The sequence below is a fragment of the Strigops habroptila genome, chromosome 2, assembly GCF_004027225.2.
Source record: "Strigops habroptila isolate Jane chromosome 2, bStrHab1.2.pri, whole genome shotgun sequence".
Classification (NCBI taxonomy): Eukaryota; Metazoa; Chordata; class Aves; order Psittaciformes; family Psittacidae; genus Strigops; species Strigops habroptila.
Genome location: NC_044278.2, coordinates 95,382,042 through 95,407,315, shown reverse-complemented (window position 1 = coordinate 95,407,315; position 25,274 = coordinate 95,382,042). Strand labels below are relative to the sequence as shown.

Below are 25,274 nucleotides of genomic sequence, written 5' to 3'. Positions count from 1 at the left end.
AATATTATATATATGTATATACCTTGAGGAAATGACCTGCTAAAAGTGTGTGGATGCAATATGCTAATGCAGTCTCAAGCTAAGCTTTGTGACTGCAGTAGTCGGATTCATGATTATACAGCCAGTTTTATTCTACTATAATGACTGATGAACTTCTTTTCAGATTTTGCCAGCATTGTGTGTTCTCATTTACCATACAGATATAAATGTAAGTAATTTCCAAAGTTTTCGTTTCTCTAGAGAGAGAATGCTGCAAGATTGTGTTTAAGTGGCAAACTTGGTTTTGTGTGTTAATTTATGTATAATTAAGTAGTAAATGCACAATTTAATATGAAGAATAATATAATTGTAGTAAATGCATGAAAAGGAAAATGCAAATACAATTTCTGAAATATCTTTTCTAAAAGTGGGGGTTTTTTTTATCCTTTACACTAGAAACTACATTTTAAGAACACCTGTTTTGTGGAATTGAGCACAAAAAATTTAAAGTGCCAGCTTTACCATCAGCTTCACTTTAATTCTGACCCAGTTTACAATTTTGCATAGATGATATGTAATGCATGTCTAGGAAAAAAAAATATATTATTCCACGTATCAGTCCAGTCAAATATTGTGATCATACAGATCAATCTGACTTTTGTAACCTGTTGGGAGCCTGACTTTGCAACCTGTTTAGCTAAGGAAATCACATATGAAAATATACTTCAATAAACAGCAATAAACTATTGTTTTATGGCACCTTTGACAACTTTTCAGGTTTTTAATACTAAACCTTCAGTACTTCCAACATTTCTGATCCATGAGTTTACATACATTTTCTAAGTAAAGTCCTAGAGTGGTGGACTTACCTCCTGAAGTCTTATATTGGGACTTCAGGAACAAAGATCTGTGTAAGTAAAGGATACTGAGCTGCTCTTCTCCTCCTCCTGTCAGGACTTTTTTTGTCTTTGACTCTTGCTCCCTATAGCCATCTTTCAACTTAGAGAAGCAGGATTGAATCCTTGTGGCAGGTCTGGAGATAAAGCATAAGATTGGTGGAACTGTCTTTTGTTACTTCCACGCTATGGTAGTGGTGTTTCTGCTGCTCTTTTAATGGTGAAGTGGGCTTGGCTCCACAAAATATTTGCAAACAGTTTAATCTGGGATTTTGCCAGGGTTTTCCCAGTGTAATGTGAGTGGGAGACAGCAAATGGTGACTTTCCAATTCGTAATTTGGACAAACTTGAATGGAAATATATAGCAAAACCAAACATACATCTAACCTATAGGCTTTTTTTCCCTGCCAAATTTGAAAACTTTTGCAGGCAACGATTGTGTGAGAGCTTCTCGAAGTAGATGTAAGACCATGCGATGCCAGGTTTTGACTAATCTCAATTAGGGTGCCCATCTTTTTGATCCTGAGAGTCAGGTGCTAGTTTGGAGGTACCAGTCTGGTCCCAGCCTCTTTGTACTGGAGCAGCAAACCTATCTTTGAAGATGAGTCAGTGATGCAGGTAGGTCAGCCAACAGTCCTGTGAGCGCTTCTGGCGGCTGCTGCTCTTGTCACCAGCAGGGCTATGGGGCAGCAAACTGGTCAGGCACCATCTCTCACTGCTTCAGCTGTGATACTGGCTCCACTGCAGCACATTCTGCTGTTCCCGTGGCATTAGCAGGTGAGGGCAGCAGCAGGCTGTGTCGGGAAAGCATTAGGTCTGTGCTGTCTGGTCCAAGGAGCTGGGTGGAAGCAGCCTGTGGGTCAGCACTTCAAAGTCCTTCCCACATTTCAGGACTATGGTATTTAGCTGTCTTAATAGCTGGGAATTTTAAATGGGTATGTGTTTTAAAAGTAGAGTAGATCTAGGTACCTTAACAGGTGATGTCCTCAGTGGGGTTCAGATTTCTCTTCCTGTGGTTCCTAACATCATCTCTAAATGATGTGATATCCCTCTTTCTGCTGGCTTTGTTTCTGCTTTGGATACTACCTTTTAATGACTGTATCTTTTGTACCTTTTTTTTTTTTGAGGGCTCTCAAATCATCCTTATCAAGTCATCAGTGACTTAGTCTTTATTTGGTTTTCAATATACTAAGATTGCCCTGCATGATAGTAATTTCTCTGTGGGTTTTTGCTTTGCTCGAACAGTTGACACCTTACAATAGTTGCTAGTCTTTTAGCTGGGATAAGAACTCTTTTCCTTTGCTGTGGATTTTAATACGAAGGCAGGAAAAGGCATACATCCAGAAGAGTTTGCAGTTTCAGTTCAGAACTGCGCTATGGATCAGAAATACTAAGGTGTAGATAGATGGATTAGAGACTAGGAGAATTTAGGTATTCTGTAATCAAAAGAGCACAGTAACAAATTACAGTAGTGGTAGGAGGCAGGGTTAGTATTTTCTTCAGCAAGTTACTAGCACAACTACTTATCTCAGCTGGCTATCTTTTGAAATGCAAATCAAGCCCAACAGTTTACCTTTGTGAGATGATGTATGCTGTCACTTTATGCACCAAAATGTGGTATTGAATTAAAAAAAATTGAGAGGACATACAGAAATTATGGAGCAAATGGCCCCTGTTTTCATAGCTGTACATAATAATCGAAAATTTTACTAGTTAGGTCTCATCATAATCATAGTTGAGGTTTTGCTGTAACTAAATTGCATGCTCTTCCCTCCGCCCCCTTTACTTCCGACGTGGAATGTTGATCACTAAATTAAGCCTCCATTATGTGGATTTTACTGTTCAATGTATAAACCATATTCTTTCCAATTTGTAGATTCTTGTGGACACTGTTTGGGCTTTGTCCTACTTAACAGATGGTGGAAATGAACAGATACAAATGGTGATTGATTCAGGAGTTGTACCTTTTCTAGTTCCTCTTCTGAGTCACCAGGAGGTTAAAGTTCAAGTAAGTCTGGTTCAGTTGCTATTGAATAGTCCTCTCTAAGGTATTTTCTAAGAAAATGTGCCTGAAAGTATTTATTAGTGGAGTACTGAGGTGAACATTTATAGCTACATCTGTTACAGGTAAAACTGAACAAAAAGAGTTACCTACACTGGGGAAAAAAGATTATTAATATGAAAGACAATTTGAGCAAAACAGTTCTAATATAGTATTTTAATAATATAGTCTAATTTTAGTAAAGTGACAAGTTAATGTTTAACTTGCGCTCTGTGACTACTGGGGTGCCTTCCTTTTGTAGTCCTAAAATATTTAGCAACAATAGATCTTACATTTTCCAGAGTAAGTCACATGTGCTCTTTTCTGTTGCTGCACACATGGATGTGCATACTCTGTCTGAATAGCTCATAGAAATCGGTATTTTGGGACCTTTTGAATGTTAAAATATTTGCAGATGCTGAGTCCTTTTAGTAAAGTAAATTTCTAATTAACTGCAAAAGGGGAGGGTTAACTGAGCTTTTTTGATTGGTTTCAAAGACAAAGGGAAACAGTTAGTTAATGTGTGCTCGCTTTTTGTAAATGAACAGTTGCAGTCAGGACCTTTTATATGTATCTGTGCATTTGTCATGTTTGTTTAGTTTGTACTTTGGGTGAGACTTGGCTGTCTTGAAATTTGTCAGACCAGTTCACTTAATGAAAAGGAGTCTCTCCACTCTTCTGCCACTTGTAAAACATTTCCCTGGCAGTGTTCAAGGCCAGGTTGGACAGAGCTTTGGGCAACGTGGTCTAGGGTGAGGTGTCCCTGCCCGTGGCAGGGGGGTTGGAACTAGATGATCTTAAGGTCCTTTCCAACCCTAACCATTCTATGGTTCTATATACAGTCCATTTCTGAAAGTCAACTGAGAGTCAATAAGAAGAAAAGTAGTTGTGGGGTTTTTAAATTGTAGTGGAGAGCTGAGTGGAGAAGTAAGCAACCTTAGCAGACATAGTCAAAGCCTAGAAACAGTTCATGTAATTGTAACTTGAATCAAATACATGATGAATTAACTTTTCTATTGTTTTAATATCCTTTTAATTTATAATGTTTACACTTGTGGAGTTGAGCTACAGTGCATCTATTCAGTAAAATGCTGTACTGTGTACTTATGTTTTAATGAAACAGTACCCATTTTGGGGATGTAGCTCAGAGGATGAAGAGCTAAATTGTATTTTTCAAAGTGTTTTTATAGAGACGTCTTTAAATGATCTTTGTTTTGGCAAAAATAACAGCAATGTCTTTAACATGCAATTTTTTTCCTTCCCACTTTGGATATTCAGACAGCAGCACTGAGAGCAGTAGGCAACATAGTAACTGGTACTGATGAACAGACACAAGTTGTTCTCAATTGTGATGTTTTGTCTTATTTCCCAAATCTCCTGACGCATCCAAAAGAGAAGATAAACAAGGTATGATTTGTTTCTTCCTAACTTGATCTTTCTGTTTACGAAATAAAACTGTAGAATTACAGAAGGATTTCTTGCAGCTGTTATTTCCAGCATGTGAACAATTTTGTGTAAAGACACAGCCTTTGAGCCTGGTGCTTCATTAGGACTAAAGCCAAACAGCCGTACTGCGGATCCATGCATTAGTGTTGATGCCTAGTGCTTTCTGAGAGGACTGATGTTTTTTGCTGTGAAGTGTGATACTTTTTTTGTATTACAGCTGCATTATAGTTTTTCGTAACTAAAAGTGTTACTTTTGATTGAATCCAGTGAGTTTAATAAGACTCATCCAGTTTTTCCACTCTACCTTTTCATAGTGGAATTTGTTCTTTTGTCCATGTTCACCTTCAAGGAAGTAGGGAGTACCACTGTCCCTTTCTGAAAAACTCCCTGCATTTCCTCTCCTTCCTTTTTTGGCAGTGGTAACTTCACTGCAGCAGGGACTGGATGGAATAGGGGAAGTTTGATGAAAGAAAGTGATCAGTGCCCTCTTTTTCAGAGCTGTACTTCATGTTACTTGCATTTATTTATTTTGCAATCATTGTGCCATCTTCCACTACACAGATGGGGCTGGCAGAGGAGGAGACTGTTTCTGTTTAGCTCACGTTGGTTCCACCGCTTAGTGTACCATTGAGGGGGAATCTGTTTGTAAGGAATCTCTGTTTCTTCAGGCCCTGTCAAGTGTCAGGAGCTCTAAAGAAGTTATCTTTGACAGCTCAAACTGCTGTGATTTGTTTTGCTCTTGATGTATAGAGACACTTCTTGTGTAAGTAATAATCTAGCCCCATGAATTAATCATGCAGTTGATCCCCTGCATGTTTGGCTTCCACAGTCCAATAAAAGTTTGTGTTCTAGAAGTGCTATTGGGGATGAAACCTGGAGGTTCTGTTTAGTGATTGGTCATGGTATGATTTGAAGTTTTAATGTTGTTTTGTATAGTTTGGTTGGGTTTGGGTTTTTTGGTATGGGGTTTTGAGGGTTTTTTTTTTTCATCTGTTGACTAGTTGCTAAAAGTGTTCTGCTTTTTTGTTTTGTCCAATTGTAGGAAGCAGTTTGGTTCCTTTCCAATATCACAGCAGGAAACCAGCAACAAGTTCAAGCTGTAATAGATGCTGGGCTAATCCCTATGATCATACACCAGCTGGCTAAGGTCAGTCAAACTATCAGCTATGCAAGTTGTCATCCTCTTTTTATAAATCTGACATGAGGAGTCTGTGATTTTTAATAATAAGCTTGACAGATGTTTCCATGCTGATTTTAATGAGCTATTAATTTTATTTTTCAGGGGGACTTTGGAACACAAAAGGAGGCTGCTTGGGCAATTAGCAATTTGACAATAAGTGGGAGAAAAGATCAGGTATGTGTAGTAGAATTCCGAATTGTCACTAAAACATTGCACATGCCATTTGTAAGAAGCACAATGCTGAAAGCACTTTTTTGTTCATTATTTAGGTTGAATACCTTGTACAGCAAAATGTGATCCCACCATTCTGCAATCTACTCTCAGTAAAGGATTCTCAAGTGGTACAGGTGGTGCTGGATGGTCTGAAAAACATCCTGATAATGGCTGGCGATGAGGCCAGCACAATAGCTGAAATTATAGAGGAGTGTGGAGGTTAGTACTTATCAGGCTTTTAAAAAATTCAATTTGGTGGATATTATTCTGTCTTCCCCTTGCTGCTGTTCATGTTTACTACAGCATTTTTTTACCATGGGCTATTCGAATAAGTGAGACTTTTATAATGAGAGAAATTACTTTGTTTAGTTTGGTTTAGAGATGGTCATGTTGGAAGCAATTGTTGAAGGAACTTTCTGTAGCTTGAGTATTCTTTAGATTTAAATGAGAATTGTATTTCTTTTCTTTTGATTATTGCATATACTTTTGTTCTGTGGTAAAACACAATTTTTGCTTTAGTTCATTGCCTTGGAAGCAGTTGTTAGGATTATTTTATTACAAACCGAAGCAGGATGAGGAGTCATCTTGATACTGCAATCCAAGTTTTAGCACATGCTAATTAATGTATTATAGTAAGATAACATTAAAGGGATGTTGAAGAACTTACTACACTGGAAGTTTTTCCCTTGTATTGTTCCATATCCTGTTTGAGAGTGGGACTAGTGTTTTAAGTTGCTTTTGGTTGGAGATTTTGTCGCCTTGTTGTTTTAAACTCTTATGCAACACACAAAAGTAGCTACTTTCTTTTGCTGATATACAGAAAGCACAATGACTGAAATAAAAGCTATGCAGTATGCATGAGTCTTAAATTAAATACGGAGAGTTTTATCTGAAAAGAGAGAAGATTGCATTATCCCTTGTTCATAAAATGGGATATTCCATGGTATACAAAGTTTCCCAAACTACTTCTCGTTTCTTGTAAGAGATAAAGATAGCTACTTTGTAGATAGTATTTGCAGATTGACCTACATATTTTCTTATATGTTTCAGTAGTAATGTTTCATTATTTTTCTTGCTTTTTTTCAAAGTAGTCAGTAACTCCAGTTTAAACTTACAAAACTCTTTTCCACTTTCTTTTTATTCAGGGTTAGAGAAAATCGAAGCCTTGCAACAGCATGAGAATGAAGACATTTATAAACTAGCATTTGAAATCATAGATCAGTATTTCTCTGGTGATGATGTAAGTATGCTAAAGACTGACGAGTGTATGCGCTGTGCTGTTAGCTTAGTAAGTACATTGTCATTGTTCCTCAGTTCCAGTTGTGATGAACATAGGGAATGTCTGGGAAGTCAGTTTTCCTGCTCCTTTTTCAGTACAGCTTCCCTTAATTGCAAGTCTTTGAAGAGTTTCTCGATACCAAGAATTTTCTTTAACAACATCAAGATGACTGCTCTGGTTTCACCTAATAAATTGATTGACACTAACCTAATTTTGTCACATTGATGCATAAATTGACATGTAATTTCTTGAGATTAGAATCTAAACAGTTCTTCAGCTCTCCTTTTTACTTTCTCGGACATCAGTCTGGAGGGAGGGGTGAATCCCTAGTTTCAGATAGATTACTGTATTTCAATATTTCAGGCCTGTAATTGCTCAGTCTGGACTCTGTATTGAAAAGAGTCATCAAAACTGTTAACACTTTCTGCAATTGACTGATCGACCATCTGATATTTTGTTGCATGCTGATTAAGTGTTTTGAGCCTTTGGGTTCTAGCTCTTCCTGCTACTGGCTGTTTGTGAGTGCCTCAGAAGCATTTCAGCAAGCAATTTGAAGACAAATAATAATTATAAAGGCCATCCAGGGTGTCTGTCATTCTGCAGCCTAGCAGAACTATGTCTTCAGTTCTTCTCTTAAATTGAACTCTCCAGATACCAGCTCTAACTTTAGGACTTGTTAATTTTCAGTTCTTGGGCCCATCAAGGGATTGCAAAGTTAGTCACCAGAAATTAAGATATGTGAAGAGTTCCCTATGCTTGCACTGATTCTGTGAGCAATGTCTAATAGTCTCCAGAATAACTCTGAGACTTCTGTAGCTAAACCAAAGAGTCTAGTTGGGGAGGGTGGAAAAATATCCCTTTTTGAGGTCAGTGCTCCCTTTTGTGCGTTTCCTTCTTACTTAAACTAACACAATTTAGTCTGTGCCTGATTTGCTGAATTTACCTCCTTTACTCAGGAGCAAGACTTTACTTCAGATTATTGTTTATACTTTTACCATGTTTTCTGGGGCTTCTAAAACTTAAAATGCTAGAAATTCCATGACTGGAAGATAGGAGTTAAAACATAAAACCAGACAAATTTTCAGGCAGTAATTACAAGTAGGAAAATAACCCTTGTTGTTTGAGGATTAGGGAAAAGAAAAGGGGGGGAAAAAAGAGAAAATTCAAATTGCCCTAGGGAGGTAAGAGCCTGGTTATGTTATCCTGCTTGTCAGTGTCAAGATTGACTGCCAGGAGTTTTCCTGCCTTCTGTCACTTCAGGATCTTCTGTATTCTCAGGAGATTTTGCTGGCTACTAGATATCCCTTCACTTTTAATCCCATCTGCTCCTTTGCTGAGCCCTGTAAAGTGCACAGCCTTGTAAAGGACCAGCACTAACGGCTTCCTGACTTCAGTTTATTGTGTTAAAGGCATGTGAACTTAGGTAACGTTATTTTGTAGTACTCCTGCAGAAGGCAGAAGTGCTAATTTATCAACTGGCAAACATTTTGCAAAGCATTCTGAAACCAGATTTGATCTTCATTTGGGCATGACATGCCCCATTCTTACTCACGCAGATTGTTGCCGTCACCAAAGGCTTTAATTTCACCCTCCAATTTAGGTATTGTCACTCAAAATAAAGAGAAACAAAGATTTTAGATGAGTCATTTCTGACTCTGCACTACTCCAAGGTCAGATCTCAGAAAGCTTGGACCCCCCCCAAAAAGGCTCTTAACCTTCTTCAGAATGACACACGGCATGTGGTTCCTGCAGCCTGATTTGTAGAGGTGGCATGTTTGGAGAATAGATGCAGCTGGTGATTGGAGGAGGATGGGTAACGTTTGAAGTTGTGCATATTGATATTACTGACCATGTTATTTGCTGTTCCTAGAGGTGGTAAATACCTACATTCTAACAGCTCTGAGGAAGTTGGGTGAAGTTGGATACTGATGCCTTTCATTCTATATACATAGAGTAATGATGTACTTTTGGATTCTAAAAAAATCAGATTGGCTTGTGAGAGCTATATAAAACTGCTCTGAAATGTGTAAGAATCCTTCAGATTCTTATAGGATATACTGAGTACTCTTTTAAGCTTTATATAAGTATTTCTATTAGCTGCTGATATAGATTATTTTCATGTTGAAAGAAAATGGGAGAAAGTACAAAACTGATTTTGGAATTCACAACTAGTGATTAGCCAACTCCGTCAGTACTAAAAATTGGCATTGAAAATTGAATCACACAGCTAAAATAGTAACTGCTTTGACCAAGCAGCAACCTGGTCTCTAGCGTTTTGTTTCGCTAATGGTATTAGAACAGATTTGATGTGTTGCTCTTTTTAAACATATTTGAGAAATAGAATTTGAAAAACTGATCTAATTATATTGCAATAATATTAAAGAAAAAAAGATTGGCATTTGTGAATCTCTTCTACACGTACTGAACTGCACAGGGAATTGGCTTCTCATTTGTTTTTGTTGTTGTATTTTATAGATCGACGAAGATCCCAGTCTCATTCCTGAAGCCACTCAAGGAGGTACTTACAACTTTGACCCAACGGCCAACCTTCAAACAAAAGAATTTAATTTTTAAGTTCAAAAAAGTGCAGCTTCTCTGTCCCACACCAGTATGAAGCACCACCAGATGGCTACCAAGTGAAGAAACAAAAGGCTCCAAGACACACATGCCTCTTCGTTTTGATGCTTCTAAAGCAAGCCATGTATCGGTCACTTTGCAGTTGCCAAACATCACTATCACATGGACTGTAAATGCATATGCATGATCTCTCAAACTGTTCCAGAATTCTTTTTAACAGTCCCGACTACCTTTTTTTGCCTTTTTCCTGGTGCCACATGCTGACAACCGCAATCTGCAGTTTTGTTAAGAATATTCCATAGTGGTGGCACATTGGCTTTCCACGGAAAAGTAGCTTCTTTGGAAAACGGTGCGCTGTGGATCAAGACACTTTGGTATGATGCATACATTTTGGAAGACTTCACAGGGGCCCAGTTTGCTCTGAGCCTCCATCATCGTCCTCCACAAACATATTTTCATATACTTTATGTGGAAGAATAGATTCAAAAATGCAAGCCAAATGAATTTCATTGGTGAAACTGAAATAAAAGTAACTTAAACAAAAACAAACAAACACTTGGCAATTGATTAAACACTTAAGTTTAAAACAAAAAACTACTTCAGCTATCAGTAATTGATGTGTGTTCATTAACTGCCTCAGAAACCAGGGTTGGAGAATGAACTGTAGATTTGGACTGGTAAAGCTTTTGCCATTATACCTAATTTTTGAGAACAGCGAGCCCTATTTGACCACTCACTTCAGCCTGTGTGTTCCTGCTGTTTTGAAGTAATCAAATGCTGTGCATGGTATTTTACCTGAGCTACAACCTGTTATGGACTTGAACTTCTGTTTAAGCTGAAAGCAAGAGTCCCAGACTGTAGAAAAAGAAAAATATCTGTCCAAAAATGTATTAGTTTAAAAGAATCTTGCTTTCAACTTTCAGTAGTCAATATATTTTGTTTTAAATTGATAATTGGATATGGTTGATTTATATTGGGTTTAAACTGTGGAGCTTTCATGTTTACTGTAATTTAGTCTTAAACTATTTTTTACTTAGTAATCAGTGCTTATGATGATGTGGTTGGCAACAAACCAGCAACTACTTAGAAGCGTCATAAAAGCTTCATTCTTGGAGTATCGGAAGAGTAATCCAGAAGTTAGTCTCAAATCTTATTCACATGATTAAAAAAAGATACAAACTGGTTGACGTGTGAGGCTGTATGGAAGCTGCCGCTATTCAGCATCAACCTGATGTGCAGCGCACATTAAATAACTTTACATAAGGTATGTGAGGTCATTGCTTTTGGAAAATCGTCTGACCCAGTCATTTTCAAAGGGATTTTGGTATTGCTGGGGTGAAGAGCGATAACTTTGAAATTCTGTAAGCTATCACACAAACTGGTTTTGTTGCTGTTGTTTACTGGGTGTAATTTCCCAATGCATTGATGTGAAGGGATAGAAAAATCTAAACTAATTTAGTTATTGGATGTGGGTTGTATTTACTGTGATGAAGATAAGGACAGATGCCATCAGAGCTTTGTGGATCAGCTGTTTTTCCACTGATGAACAACGCATAGCAGGTGTGCATTCATTAAATATATATCTGCCAAGGTGGAGCCACTTTAAAGAGTGAGTTGTCTTGTATCTCAACTGGATACAAGCGTATGTTTAAACTGCAAGATTTTTACTTGCTAGATAATCTGTTTTAATATAGTGGTTTGGCCTCTGATTATTTATAGGTTTTATAAATTTTAGAATCAATTTCTCTTTAAGGTGGCTCAGATTTTTCAACTCTTGTGCACATAAAATTGAGTTGAAGTTCATTGTGCCTTTTTTCTTTTCCCAAAAGTTGAGTTGAAGCTTCATATGGTAACTGCATCCTATTCACACACTATAGTCTAAAAATCTTGAAACTGTGTGGTGTTTGCTAAAAAACTAAACAATAAAAAGTCAAAGTTAGGTAAGGTCACAAAGTTTTTGTGAAATTAGAGTTCCAGCAGATGTTAACATGAACAAATATTTCCCCCCTTCTAATTCAATTTAGTCTCCCTGTATGCCATATAGACTGACGGATACCCTGTTCCGCCTGCACTCGCTATTATCCTGGAGATGACATACAAATTGATACTGAAACAACAGTTTTCCACTACTGTGAAGATTTGATCCTTTTCTTGCACTCAATGCATTACATTAAAAGTGAACATCGGAGAACTGGGTAAGGCAGGACAAAGCATTTGCTCAGTTCTTTCTGTTGTGACCTTATCAGCTTTTGATTGGGATTGCACCATTTCATAGTTAATAAAGGAAACAAAGTATATTGCTGCACTTTTACGTTTTCAGAACAGTGTTTAAAATTGCATTGTTTTTATTATTTTTTTAAACTATCAGTTAAAATAGACTAAAACGTTCTTTCAAAGAGGCATCTAAATGTGTTCCTAATTTTGTATATGGGCTTAGGTTTTGTAACCAATAAAAAGCTGCTATCAAATACTATAAAAAATTCAAGAACTTATTTTGAAGGTTATGAAACTGCTTAGTCTTCATGGATTGACTTAGGAGTTTTTGTCTTTGACTAGATATTAGTTAGCAGAACTCCGCATCAAAGTTTGAAGTATGTTATACAAGAATGAATAAAGTACGCTAATGCAGTCATCTCTGAAACTTTGGATACTGTTCCAGTATGGAGTTTTATACTTTTTAAGGGAGATGTTTCCCAAACACGTATACAAGGCTTTGGTAAGTGAGCTGCAGCTGATCCACGTAACTATTAAATAGCAACTTCACTTTCAAACTTTCACAGTCTGTTCTACCTCTAGAAATGTCCTTTCCAGGCTCCCAGTGCTGATCCAGCATTGATTTTAAGCTCAGGATGCTGTACAAGCAAGCAACTCCTGCCCAGCGTGTGCTGGGAGGAGGTGTGCGTCAAAACCAGCTTTAGGCAGGAGACTGGCCTTCAACGGCACTCCATAGCTGGAAGGGATCCCTCACCTCAGGCATGAGCAATCCCGTAAGGGGGACGCTCAGGGGTAGACTGGAGGTGCCATAGACTTGCACTGTCCAGCAGCCCCCTAATTAGTACAGTCCTGCTTTAATTATGTGAAAGCTGCAGTGGAGGAAAACTTCTTGAACTGCTTGAAGGTGCCTGTGATTCTGCAGCTATGGCTTTGCCATCCTTGCTGCGTGTCAGTCAGGTGAATCACACTCTCTCCATGGGTACATTGATGATGGAGATGAGCTTCCAGGACTGTATTTAAATCTTTGCAAATGCTCTTTGACGGGTGTATAAAGCATAAAGATTTCAGAAGAACCCAACTCCCATTTCCAAAAGCAGTTCAATCTCTTTGATTCCCTCCGTTTTCAATTGACAAAATGAATGGTGGTGGGTTTTGGCAACCTGTTAATCATCCAGCAGGTCTAGCTAGATGGCTTGACAGGCACTGCCTTAGAATAAAGAGTGCATTATTTTAAGAGACATCTTACTTAGAATAAAACCTAGAGGATATCTTGCATGTTCCCCATACTTCTCAAAATACAGTTAGTTTCATTTTGTTTGCTTGATCTGCTAAACAAATGAGTAAGAAGGTCCACTGACAGGCATATTGTTTAAAAACCTTTAAAAATACCAGCGGCCTGAATGATAGTTCGGGCCCATTTTGTTACTCTAATCAGAACCATAACCCCCTCTAGATTCTGAGGGTGTTTCAAACCAGTCATTTCTACCAAAGCAGCCTAGTTGCCTTGTGTTCCTTCTACTTTGTGGTGTAAAAAAATACTCCCTTTTGTGTCATAATTATGCTTCTATTCAAACATATGTAGGACAACAAATTATGCCAAGCCGTTAGAAAGCACTTTTCAGGATGAAAAGGAAAAAAAATAGAAAACTGTGAGCTCCAGCAGGCAAAGCCTTGGGAGATTTTGCTGCAGGGATTTGTCACCATTGCCACCATCCACTCAGCAGCAGTGCGGGCAGAGTGAGCTGGGCCTGCCTGAGCTGCTCAGGCCTGCTTTGGGTGGTGCATTACTTCGGACTGCTCAGGAAAACTACCTCGTGTTAAGATGTGGATCACAAACTAGAGCAGCTTTGCGCTTTTCTGATTGTGGTTTGCGTATACGTTATCCTGCTGCAGAAGCAGTAATGCGCAGGTCTGATCTGTGCTGCTGGCCTAGACCCAGAGGTGTCCAGCTGCTGTTGCAGCACCACGAGCAGCTTCCTTTTTAAATGCATTCACGATACAGCCTTCTTGAGCAGCATCAAGTTTATAAAGGAGCATAGGAATTATTTTTTCTCAACCTTAGTTTTTAAAATAGGTGTTGGGGACATTACAGCCTTGTGTATTGCACCTAAGAATACTAAACCCATGATTCTTATGTTTTAAAATGAAGGCTAAAGTCTTTACTGCTCTGCCTTCGTCTGCAGCAGTAAAATAGGGTCAATGTCGCCACACAATATTCCTGAGATACATTTTTCCTGTATCTCAGGAAAAATAGCAAGTTTCATGGAGGATTGAGATATCCTGCAGGAAGGCTCTTCCCTGGGCACAGCAAGGGAGCTGCAGGAGGAGGACGTTAGCCTTCGGTTTGCTCAATGTAAGTTAATATCAGGACCCAGGGATGCATGAAGATGTGGAGGATGGATTAGCTGTCCTCTTTACTAAATGGAATCCTGAGAAAAACTGTGGTGTTAGATTTTTCTAATGTGCTGAAATGAAGCATAAGGGAGCTTGTGTCTGCATCTTGGTTATTTGCAAGCTGATCATCTTCAGTGGCTTTTTCCCTTTTTTTTTGGAGGTTTTTTAACCCTCTCTCATGAAGCCAGACGATCCCTCATACAAATTCTCTACATGAAAAGGGAGGATGAAATTGAAATATTTTGCCAGAGGCTTCAGCAAGTTCAGTTCTAGGTTTGTGCAGGGAGATGCTTAGGGAAGCTGTATCTCTTGCCCTGGGATTTGACTCATCGCTGTTCCTTTCTGTTCAGTACAGTTTACAACTGGTTTCCCCTCCGTTTTGTACTTCTGCGTCCTGTTAGGGCTCCCTGAAACCTAGATATTGCCTACATTGAAACTAAGGGATAAAGTCCTTCTGTTCCCCTTGCCGTGGTGACCCTAGCTTACAGGGGAAGGACCACAGTGAGGTCAGGCCCCATTCCTGTAATTGTGAGAGTATTTGACGTTAGCTCTCTGGGAATGGTTTGCATGGTCTCAGGCTTTGTCATTTTAAGCCCAGCAGCACACAGGAAATCTCGGGATGAAATGTGGGTAGGAGTTGTCTTTGGACTTGTCAAATTCTCATGTTTAAATAAAATACATACAAAATTTCCAGAAAATGTGTAGCTTCATCAAAAAGGGTTTTTGCATCCCTCAATCTCTGTCATGTTTCATGTCTCTGAGCCGTTGCCTTTACTGGTTTAGAATAAATATTAAAAATTAAAAAATAAGAGGTTAAAAACCTATCTTTTTTCTGCATGTTTGGAAGCAAATGAAAATGGTTTCAATTGCTGCTAAAACACAAGCTGGTGCCTGTGTCTCACATGGAAAAATTCTGCCCAAAGAGCTCGTTTGTGAACACTTACACGGAGCTGGATGTGCAGACCCTGTGTTGGACACATAGCAATAACGCTCACTTCCAGCTCTGTAATCTCAGTGTTTCAGGGCTCTGTGCCGAGAAAAGGGTGCAGTCCAAGGGGAGTATTTAGCGAGGTGGCATCTTGCTCCTGCAGCAGGAGCATGTTCCTGCTCTCCCTGTAAATCAAACTGCTGAGGTTTTAAACCTGACCTCTGTGTCAGCAGCACGGAGCCAAGTGTCTGCACTGAGCTCTGCATGGCTGTTGCTATCCAGCAAGGTGGTTCTAGGGGAGTTCAACCAGAGATCTGTGCTGGAAATATTAAAAACTGAGGGGAAGGGGAGAAGTCACTGCTTGTAGTAGTCACAGTTTTTTCTGTATTTGGTATTTTAGTTAACATCTGAGCTCTTAGGATACTCCAGGAGTTTTCCTGACTTAAGCACTTGCATATTTATAAATATATATATTTATCCTCTATATATTTTTATATATTTTCATATTTCTTGTAGGCCCCCTGTACGTATTGGAAGACTGTTACAAGAGAAGGCTCTGGAGATACTTAGAACAGTCTTCCAATACGTGAAGGGGCCTACAAAGAAAGCTGAAGAGGGACTTTTTACAAGGGCATGTAGTGACAGGACAGGGAGGAATGGCTTTAAACTGAAACAGGGCAGGTTTAGGTTAGATACTAGGAAAAAATTCTTCATTATGAGGGTGGTGAGGCCCTGGCACAGGTTGCCCAGAGAAGTTGTGGATGCTCCATCCTTGGAAGTGTTCAAGGCCAGGCCGGACAGGGCTTGGAGCAACCTGGTCTAGTGGAAGGTGTCCCCCTCTGCCCTCACCCCTGCCTGGCTCTCTGTGGTTGGATCAGAAGCATAAACTTCTGCTCCAGTCCAGTCTGAAACTTGTCACCTCCAAAGCTCTAATGCTTTAAATCAGTCTGGCACCATCAATGTCCTGTCTACTGGTTGCTGTGAGGAACAATCGCTCCCAGAGCTGATGAACTGTTCTTACATTTTCTCTTAGGCCTTGGATTTTTATTAAGGTTTTTTTGGCCTGCGCTGGCTAACCACATTTGGGTATGGCAATGTGGCTGTTTTCAACAGGCCACAACCACTTGCACAGACAACAACCGCTTGGCAATTGGTGGCTCTGCGGCAACGCTCCGCTTTGTCTTAGATGTAGGAGCAATATGTGCTGCTTTACTAAAGCATGGTGGGGGAACGAAGCCACTGGCTTCTGCAGTGAGAGGACAAGCTCACACAGGCCCACATGAGGTGTGAAAATGGAGGGAAAGGACTTTGGAAAGAACAAACTGGAGGTTTCCTCGGGAAGAAAAATACCTGCTGAGAGCAGAGCTGGAGCCCTCATTTTCCAGGGATGTAGGATCAGGAGAGGGTCTGTTCTGCTCACAGGCATGCACTTTACACATCATTATTTTCTGGCTTTTGACAGCTCTTAACAGTAGTCCTTTTCTTTGATAATAGTGTAAATGAACACCAATGCTAAAAGTCCATCCCTCAACAGAGGCAGTAGTTCCAGAGGTTTGGGTTAGCACAGGGCTGGAGCAGCCTTACAGCACCGCACCGGTTGTAAGGTATCTGCATGGCACACCTCAGGGTGAAGCTTTCATGAGGATGGAGAAGTAGCTTCCCCTCTTCCTGCGGGAAGGTCAACAGCAAGGCAAAATATGACAGACCATTCCCAGGGATGCCTCATTTCTGCAAGATGGGATGGACCTGTCACTGGCAAAGCAAGGGAAGCTCAGCAGAGAAGAGCAGGAAAGTGGTCCTGAGCCTCCAGAGCTGCCCAAGAGAGATGGGGACAAAATATACTGTGCCCCTGAGGAAAAATACCTCTTCAAAGGCAGCGCATGGGAATGACTGGGAGGGTTGGGGACGTGTCCTGGTGGAGATGGCTGCAGGCAACCCGAGGGCTTTGGGCAGTACGGGCACCACAGCCTGGCAGGAAGGCACTATTTCAGTCCCTTGGTTCCCACTGAGCTTTCCCCTTAGAGAGACCTTTATTCTCCCGAATTTTCTCCCTGGAAGAAGCACTTGTGACTGCCTTCAATCAGGTGCTGCTCTGTCTTCAATATAGAAAACAGCCTCGATATTTCTGTTGTTCTTTTCTGCACACTATTTTCAACCTACATTAAAACAAAAATCCCTCACATTGCTATTTATCCCCCCAGCACCATCAGCAGAAGTAACAAATGACCTTGTTGTTGCCTCCCCTCGCAGAGCTGAAGACCCCATTAGCCATGTTCAGCACTGCATGGGAGCTCATGTGCTGCTGCTGACAGGAAAGTACTAATGCAGGAAAATTGCTGGAGAACAGGACCTTGGAGTGTTAACTGTCTGGGAAAGATCAAGGCCTTGACCAGAGGGAGAAGCCAAAAACGCCACAGATTGGCTTATGGCAGGCTGTGCCCTACTGCATCCTCAGGGCTGGCCCTGGCTTGCCCAGCTCCTGCCTGTCACTTTGATCTCATCACCAGTGAGCAGCAGTCTGCTGAGACACGGTTCTCCAGCTGCCCGGTCCATGGCCACCAGTGCTCCAGCCACACAGCCCCTGTCATCCTCCTCATGGGAGACGCACCCTAAATAAATGATTTCAGATTCATTTTGGTGCTGGAACTTAATGGAGCTTCTTGCCATTTTCTTGAAGGTGATGTGCCTCAAGAAAGAAAACAGGCACAAGGAAGGAGCTTTTGAGAACATACTTGCTGTGACTTTGAAGTCAGCGCGTTATACCCATGGCACTAGTACAAGTACTGCACTAAAAGTCATGTAAACCTTTTAAAAAGGAAAAAAAAAGTAAAGCAGTAATGCAAATATACCTCTGTAAAAAAACAAAAATCCAGCCAAACAATCCCCCCAAACCCAATAAACAAAGGACAGTGCAGGAAGTTTCAGCTGCAAAACAAAAGCTAGACCCAAACCAGGTTGCCTCATTCAAGTCATAAACTACTGACTCAAGAAAATTAGGAAGTTGGTGTCAGACTGTTTGATTTCATCATGTCCTGCCTGAATTTAGGCTTATTTATACCTAGTTTTGGTATACAGCATTATGGAATGAGCATCATGCGTTCCCAGCACTGCACATCTCTGTATTCAGCAATTGAACCCAGCACATACAGTGCACGGGAATAAGCTGCAGCCAACACAGCAATACATGTTCCATGCTGTAGCTTCAGGACAAAGATCTTCCCAGAAACAGAAACTATCAGTGCTCCATGCAGCCACCCACTTCACAACTCCAAGCAACTACACACTGAGTAAGTCAGGAGGAAGTTACGCACACACTAAGTAAGTTTCTCGGCTGTAACAGAGGGGAATAGCCTGACCTGGGAGGCCAACCCAAGGCACAGAGCCTTTCATTGCCTCACTGGGCAATGAAACCTGCCCAGTGAGGAGCTTTTGCCTCTCTTCCACCATGTTTAGCTCCCACACAAACTCAGCTCGGAAGGAACATTGACATTGGTGCAGTTTAGCAACCTGTTCTTTTGATGGTTTCTGAGAGGGGAGAAGAAAAGAGCCCCCAAGTCCTCAGTGTTAACACTTTAACACTTGCAGCTTTTCTCCTTGTTTAGGTGGTTGGGGTTAGGGTAAGAGTCAAAAACTCATAGGGCTCTGAGGAATACTTGTAGCATGAGAAGCAGTCCCCAGGTTACATCAAGAAGAATCATAGAGTTTAACAAACTTCCATTTCTAAATCTGTAGGATTCACATTTTCAAATTTCTCTCATATGTTTAAGGGCCAAATCTTTCTTCTATTAAATTTAGGCTGATATCATAAAATCACAGGATGGGTTGGGTTAGAAGGGACATTAAAGATCATCTAGTTCCAACCCATCATCAGCTTGGTGTCACCTTTCACAGCAGTTGGCTGATTTAGCTTTTTTTTTTTTCCTTTTGCAGGAATTTTACACCAATCTCATTGTGTGAAGTATGAGGTGGGGGAATGACATGCTCCCAGCCATGGATGCATCGCTGAGGTCCTAACCCAAACACCAGCCCTCACCTGGTGTTTTTAACAATATCTGGACAACAAGCTCAGGACTGTAAGTCAAGCAAATGCATCATGAAAAAATCAAGTATTGGAAAGTTTAGATGAAGGCCAGTTAGTTAACCCCTGGAAGGGGGTAGTGTCTCAAACTGTAGTTCGTCATTTGCCACAGTCATAATTGCATGACTGGTTTTTAATAGCATTTGGCAACACTAATAATGTTTCTTAAGATGTGGTGTCACACGTGGCTTTGCTCCTTGTTTTTTCTTGGTCGGTTAGATGTGGTGAATCCTTATAGGTGGTATTTCAGGGTTTCTCTAAGAGCAGGAATTTAATTTACAGCCATTAGGTGTATTAAAGCGATAATTAAGACATTCCACTGCATTATACAGCCTGTCTCCTAAATAAAGGTTTATATTTTCAATCTTTTTTTTTCATGTTGCATTTGAAAAGAGAGCATTTCTTAGCTTTTTTTTCTTTAAGTTCTTATTGCCCTTTCTTCCCCAGGCGCTTCCCAGGTCTCTGGCTGCTGCCCTAACACTCTTTTCCCAGCGTTACAGCAGGTCACAGCTCTCTCTCACTGCCTGTTCCCTCTTTAAATAGTTCACTGTCACCCTTTCATGCGCTCGCCCTGCAGCCCTGGCATCGCATGGTTCCCCTCTGATCTCAGGCCTCTCAGCAAGGCCGTGGTGAAACCCAGCAGAGAAGCTCCATCTGTAACTGCAGGTCGGGTGGCAGGTAGGTCCATCCACGAACAAAGAAATGGTGCCAGGAGCAGAATTCAGCTAATGTGCAAAGAGAAACCATTTTGTGTCACGGAATAGCTGAAACATGGAAGTTGTGAAGAGGCTGGGGAAAGGTGAATCATTCTTCCTGTACTGGTGAAGGGAAGGGGAAAAGGTGAATTGTCCTTCCTGTGCTGGTTTTAACACTGGTGGTTGTTTTGTTGTTTTTTAGCAGCTCACCGTTTCCTTCTCTCTGGGGGAAAATGGAAAACTTCTTGTCAAAAATTCAAACATAAATCTGTGCTGGGTTCAGAGTCATGAAAAGGGTTTGTTGAAGCTGCTTTAAAATCCAGCTCCTCAGAAAGGTTAGTGAATCAGTGAGCAATCAGCTACGCCCTTTCATAAGGGAAGTTGTGGCTGCCCCATCCCTGGCAGTGTTCAAGGCCAGGTTGGACGGGGCTTTGAGCAACCTGGTCTAGTGGAAGGTGTCCCTGCCTGTGGCAGGGGGTTGGAACTGGATGATCTTTCAGGTGTCCTCCTACCCAAACCATTCTATGATTCCATAAACAGTGTGAAAGACAGCTGAAGTGTCTCGGTTTCTTTCAATGAGGCAGCAGGACACGGCAGCAGCTCCCACTGCAGTGATCCCCACAAGGTGGAGAAGGGATGGGAGGTCCCAGGACTGGAAGAGCTGATGGCCCTGGGCAAGGTGGCTGCTCTGACAGCTCCAAGCAAGGGCAGATACTTCCCAGTACGGCTCTTCTCAGTGGACTGGTGGCTGGGAAGAGTAATGCACAGTTATGGATTCCTGTTATGTTACTGTAAAGATTGGTACTGCAAAAGCCTCTAAAAGTGTTGGGTTGTTGAACCTCCATCCTTGGAGACATTCAAAACTGCTGCACCAGGCATCGAGCAACCTGATTTAAGCAGGGTGTTGGACCAGATGTTCTTTCCAAACCTTGCTATCTTATGAGTTGGCCGCTTTTGCCAATACATTTAGCTCATAGCCACCAGATTCATGATCACAGAAAAGCAGACCACATTAACAACTAAAAACTGACCAGCTCTGTTAAAGAGAGCTGATGAAGCTGTAGTAAGCTACTAGCAGAATCTGGAGGTGGGATGCCAGTTACAACAAGTGGGGGGTGGGAAACCAGCAGTGAAACTATTCCCAAGCAAATACTTGTTGCTGGGGGCAGGGTAGGGGTGGAGAGAAAGGAAGAAAAGATAAGACAGAAATAAAAGAGAACAGGCTGCTGTTCTAAAGTTCTCCCTTTGGCTTTGAGACAGCCAACATCAGGGATAGCAAGTGGACATGGTTTAGTGCGAGGCGTCTCTGCCCATGGCAGGGGGTTGGAACTAGATGATCTTAAGATCCTTTCCAACCCTTACTATTCTATGATTCTATGATGGAGTTAGCATCCAGAAAAGCCACTAAAAGGGGATCTTGAGCAACCAGAGTGGGCTCTGGGGCCAATAACTCAAATGATGCTTCAAATTTGTGAGGAACCTGAAACAAGGAAGTGTCTGAAGGATTTTTCTCTTCCTGCTACTAAGAGAGAAGCTGTGTTATTTTAGAAAGCGGCGCAGAGGCTGTGACATCTGTCACATGGAAGATGGGAGACTGTAAGTCTGAGGGTGCCCTCCTGGCTGGAGTCTGTAAGCACAGATGTTTAAGGGATTAATACTGCTCTGTGTGGCAGAGGCTCTCTTGCAGAATTACCAGGAAAAAGAGGTAACAAACTTACTGCCCCAGAGGTGGCTTCTTCCTGCAAATCTCCATGCTGCTCCCTTTGAACCAGGCAGCAGTTTTGACACTGAAGCATTTAAGTACTGCTGCAGAGCATCCCATAAGCTGTTGACTAGAGCAGTGCAGGTCTCATTAGATTGACTTGCTTTAACACGCTTTCAACGCAGGAGAAAAAATAAAATAATTAGAAGTAAACTCTGTGTTGCTGTTTCAGATATTAAGACCCATCATCGCTTTGACAGTCTCCAACAATGGCATAAATGAACTGAGTAATGTGACCGGGTGTCCAGAAAAACCCCATTCCAGAAAACAAGGATGGTAAATCACATGATGCCCCATGAGAAGGGGTATTTTGCCAAATTACTGCTTCAGGGGAAGTGAGAACATTTTCAGTAACCAGGATGTTGCTTCATTAGTTTCAGGCATTCAGGAATCCCAGTGCCAAGAACAAACCCTTCTTCCCCACCTCCTACCTTGCTATTTTGATTTTTAATTGGTGGTATCTACCAAAGACTGGTGGTTACCTCTATTCACTGTGAGAAGAGCCTATTTTTCCTCCTTAAAGGGCTTAAAAAACACTCATGGGGTACTGGGAAGGCTTCAGTACTTTTTTTAACCACCATCAGACAGTCCTGTACAGTCAAATACACACATCAAGAGTCAATTATGAGTAAAACATCATCAGGACTACCCTTCAGTCTGTGTTGAGTTTAAACTACTGCTGATCCCCCATGCTAATGTACAATACTCTACCTTGTACCAGTGAGACACAAGACCAAAATACCAGTGAGTTCAGCAGGGAGATTTCTTTTTGGCATGACAATGCAACACAAGAGTGTTTTGCTTTGTGCCCATGGGACTGGTGTTCAAAATGGCCAGACAGGCCACCGAGAAAATGTGGCTGTTTCATGTACCAGCAACCAGGCTGCATAGATGACCTGAGTTTGTTCATTTATGTGTAGGTATTAGCACTTGGTTTGTCTCACAAAACCAGCTTGGTCTGGCTCTGACAGTCAAACTCAACATGTGCATTTGAGACTTGTGTGTTAGAAACAAACAAGAACACCTACAACAAGCCAAAGGCAGATCAACCTGATGTTAACTGCAAAGATTTAAAGACGTGATTTGTCCTCCTTACCATGAGCACAGGTTTGTCATATAATGAATTATACAATTCAGTGCTAAGTATACCCATAACCATGATCACTTAGGACAGATCAACACAGGAGCACTATTTTACAGCATATACCAGTTCTACACTAACACAGCTAAAAAAAACCTTCAAGACTTTTTCCATTGGGAAGGATTTCTTTTATTGAGATCTTCCTATAAATGTCAGATTCTATTTCTTCATGACCATTTAAGCTCTCTATTCCAGCTGCTGCCTTCTATGAAATGAGGCTAATAACAGCACCAGTAACAGCTGGGTGATTAATTCCTTAACAACTGTAAAATGCTGTGGTATGAACAGAAGTTGTCATGTGTTTCTCCTTGGTGTTTCTAGGTTGAATATGTTCTTCCTTGAAAACAGCTGACTTCTGCTGCCTGAAAATGTGTCCTTTCTCCCCTCTTCCCCCACCACTTTCATTCATATCATAACGAAGTAGGGAATACTATGACATTTCTTAATTTTAACCCTGAAAAACAGCATTTTGGGTACAGGGAGCCCTCGGGCACATATTTTACTGGTCTTTCCAACGGTAGATTGAGCAAGATCAAAGACCATCACTGCAATAAGGGACCCACCCAACCCTGTCGTGAGCTGCCAGGGGCATTTCAGCTGCCCTGATGCAGCTAAGTGTGGAGAGCCCCTTGGTTACCAACCTGCCTGTGCCTATAAGTGCCAATGGTTATCAAGCATTGCATGTAGAATGGTCTTGTCCAGTTTCAAAAAGTCTGAGAGATGGAATTTCATCTTGGCTGTTCAGGCCATCATGAGGATATTTAGAGGTTGACTGGCCACGCAGATGTGTTTCCAACCATCTACAAGTCAGGTTTGATATCTTTATATTTAAATAAAATACAAGGAAAATGAGGTACCATTTCCATTAAATCAGTATTGGATAAAAATAACAAGTGGAAAAGAAAGACCCAAAACAAGAAATGCAGAAATTAATATATACACATCCTCAAACGGCATTACACCGTTGAATCCTTACTTGCTTCCATGGCTTGAAGTTTATACCTGTAGATGCTGCACTAAAACCAATTAGCTGTTAGATATTTCAAGTCCTGTGCTTCTGCTGCTCCCATTTAGCCATTCCTTTTAGAGGCTGTTTGCTTTTCCAGCTGATGAATGCAGGATTCAAGCTGAGAGAGAAGCAGCATGGGACACATTCAAACACCCCCCTTTGGGGACCACCCCATCAGGATAGCTGCATCCGGGCTGGGAGCCACAGAAAGAAGAAAACCTCTTCTGTCTGTTGTGCACATCTCTGTTATAGTTTATATCGATCTGACAAAAAGCATCCTGCTGAAGCACTGGACACGCACACAATGAATGAACAGAGCCTGGCAAAAGCAGACAAACTGCAGCCGGTGGTGAGAGTCCAAGAGACGGGGCCAAGAATGCTCCACTATGGGAGTTTTGCTTGGAGGTCGTCTTGGTGGGTTTCAGTGGTGAGTGGCTGCGTGTTCCATGGTGCGGGCCAGCTGCAGATCTGCTGAGGTTAGGGGGTACCCAGAGGCTAGGATCCTCCACAACAAACTTGCTGGCAGCAACGACTGGGAAGGGTCCACTTGAGGTTCAGGTTTGCTCTGGGGCTTCCCTGCTCCCCACCAGCCCTGTCAAGGGCTGCTCTTGGGATGGAAAGCTCTGCTCCAGACCCCGCAGCAGCAATCCCAGGATGGCCAGGACTTCCTGCAGGCCCTGCCCAGTGTGGGCGCTGCACCCCCGGAGCACCCAGCGGCGCCTGGCCAGCTGTCCCCACCGCAGCTTCTCCCCCAGCTCGGCTGGCGCCAGCGCTCCCGGCACCTCCTGCTTGTTGGCCAGGAGGAGGACGGGGATGCCAGCCATGCTGGGGTGGCTCAGGGCATCCTCCAGTGCTGCCGCCGCCTCGGGCAGCCGCGCTGTGTCTGTGCTGTCGAGCACGAAGATGAGGGTGTTGGTGTCCTCCAGGTAGTCAGGCCAGCTTGCCCGCAGGCTGCCTTGTCCGCCAATGTCCCAGAGGGTGAAGGATACACCACAGGGTGTCTGCAGAGACTCCACGTTGAAGCCCACCGTCGGGCAGGTCTCCACAGCCTGGCCGCTCTTGAGTTTGTACAGAAGGGTGGATTTGCCAGCCAAGTCGAGCCCCAGCATGACAACTCGAGCATCTCTTTTGCGCCGGCCTTTGGAGATCAGCTTCCCCATCAAGATGCTGTCGCAACTGTGGCGCAAAAATTGCAGCCAAAAGAAGAAAGCAAGTGTATTTCCTTGGTAATGTCAGTTAATAAGAGAGTGCTCAGTCCTGCCTCTCTGAGAGAGCACTTTAGATTTGCTGAAGACACAGCAAATGCTAAAGACACAGTCAGCTTGCTTTTGCTTGTCTTCGTGGCTAAAATGAGATGAGACTTATTATTTCTGAGGTGTGGAACAGAGCCAGGGAGTGCCGTTTGAAACAATTTTTATACCCCAGCTCTGCTGCCGCTCACT

General features: G+C 41.7%; 2 protein-coding genes across 4 annotated transcripts in view; one reads left to right on the top strand and one right to left on the bottom strand.

Moving 5' to 3' along the window:
* KPNA3 (karyopherin subunit alpha 3) overlaps positions 1-12,084 on the top strand; it is a 53,681-nt gene extending 41,597 nt beyond the window's left edge. For 2 of the 3 annotated variants that reach the window (XM_030474107.1, XM_030474124.1), the window contains exons 10-17: positions 164-208; positions 2,752-2,883; positions 4,195-4,323; positions 5,405-5,509; positions 5,645-5,716; positions 5,812-5,974; positions 6,901-6,995; positions 9,510-12,084. In XM_030474107.1, the coding sequence (XP_030329967.1) occupies positions 164-208; positions 2,752-2,883; positions 4,195-4,323; positions 5,405-5,509; positions 5,645-5,716; positions 5,812-5,974; positions 6,901-6,995; positions 9,510-9,608 (840 nt within the window). In that variant the 3' untranslated portion in view covers positions 9,609-12,084. The remainder of the gene's footprint in view (positions 1-163; positions 209-2,751; positions 2,884-4,194; positions 4,324-5,404; positions 5,510-5,644; positions 5,717-5,811; positions 5,975-6,900; positions 6,996-9,509) is intronic. The other variant, XM_030474115.1, reaches the window with a different exon arrangement.
* Positions 12,085-23,004: 10,920 nt separating this feature from the next.
* Positions 23,005-25,274, bottom strand: ARL11 (ADP ribosylation factor like GTPase 11). The gene has a single exon (XM_030474134.1). It carries the CDS (start codon positions 24,990-24,992, stop codon positions 24,387-24,389), a length of 606 nt encoding a protein of 201 aa, XP_030329994.1. The 5' UTR covers positions 24,993-25,274; the 3' UTR covers positions 23,005-24,386.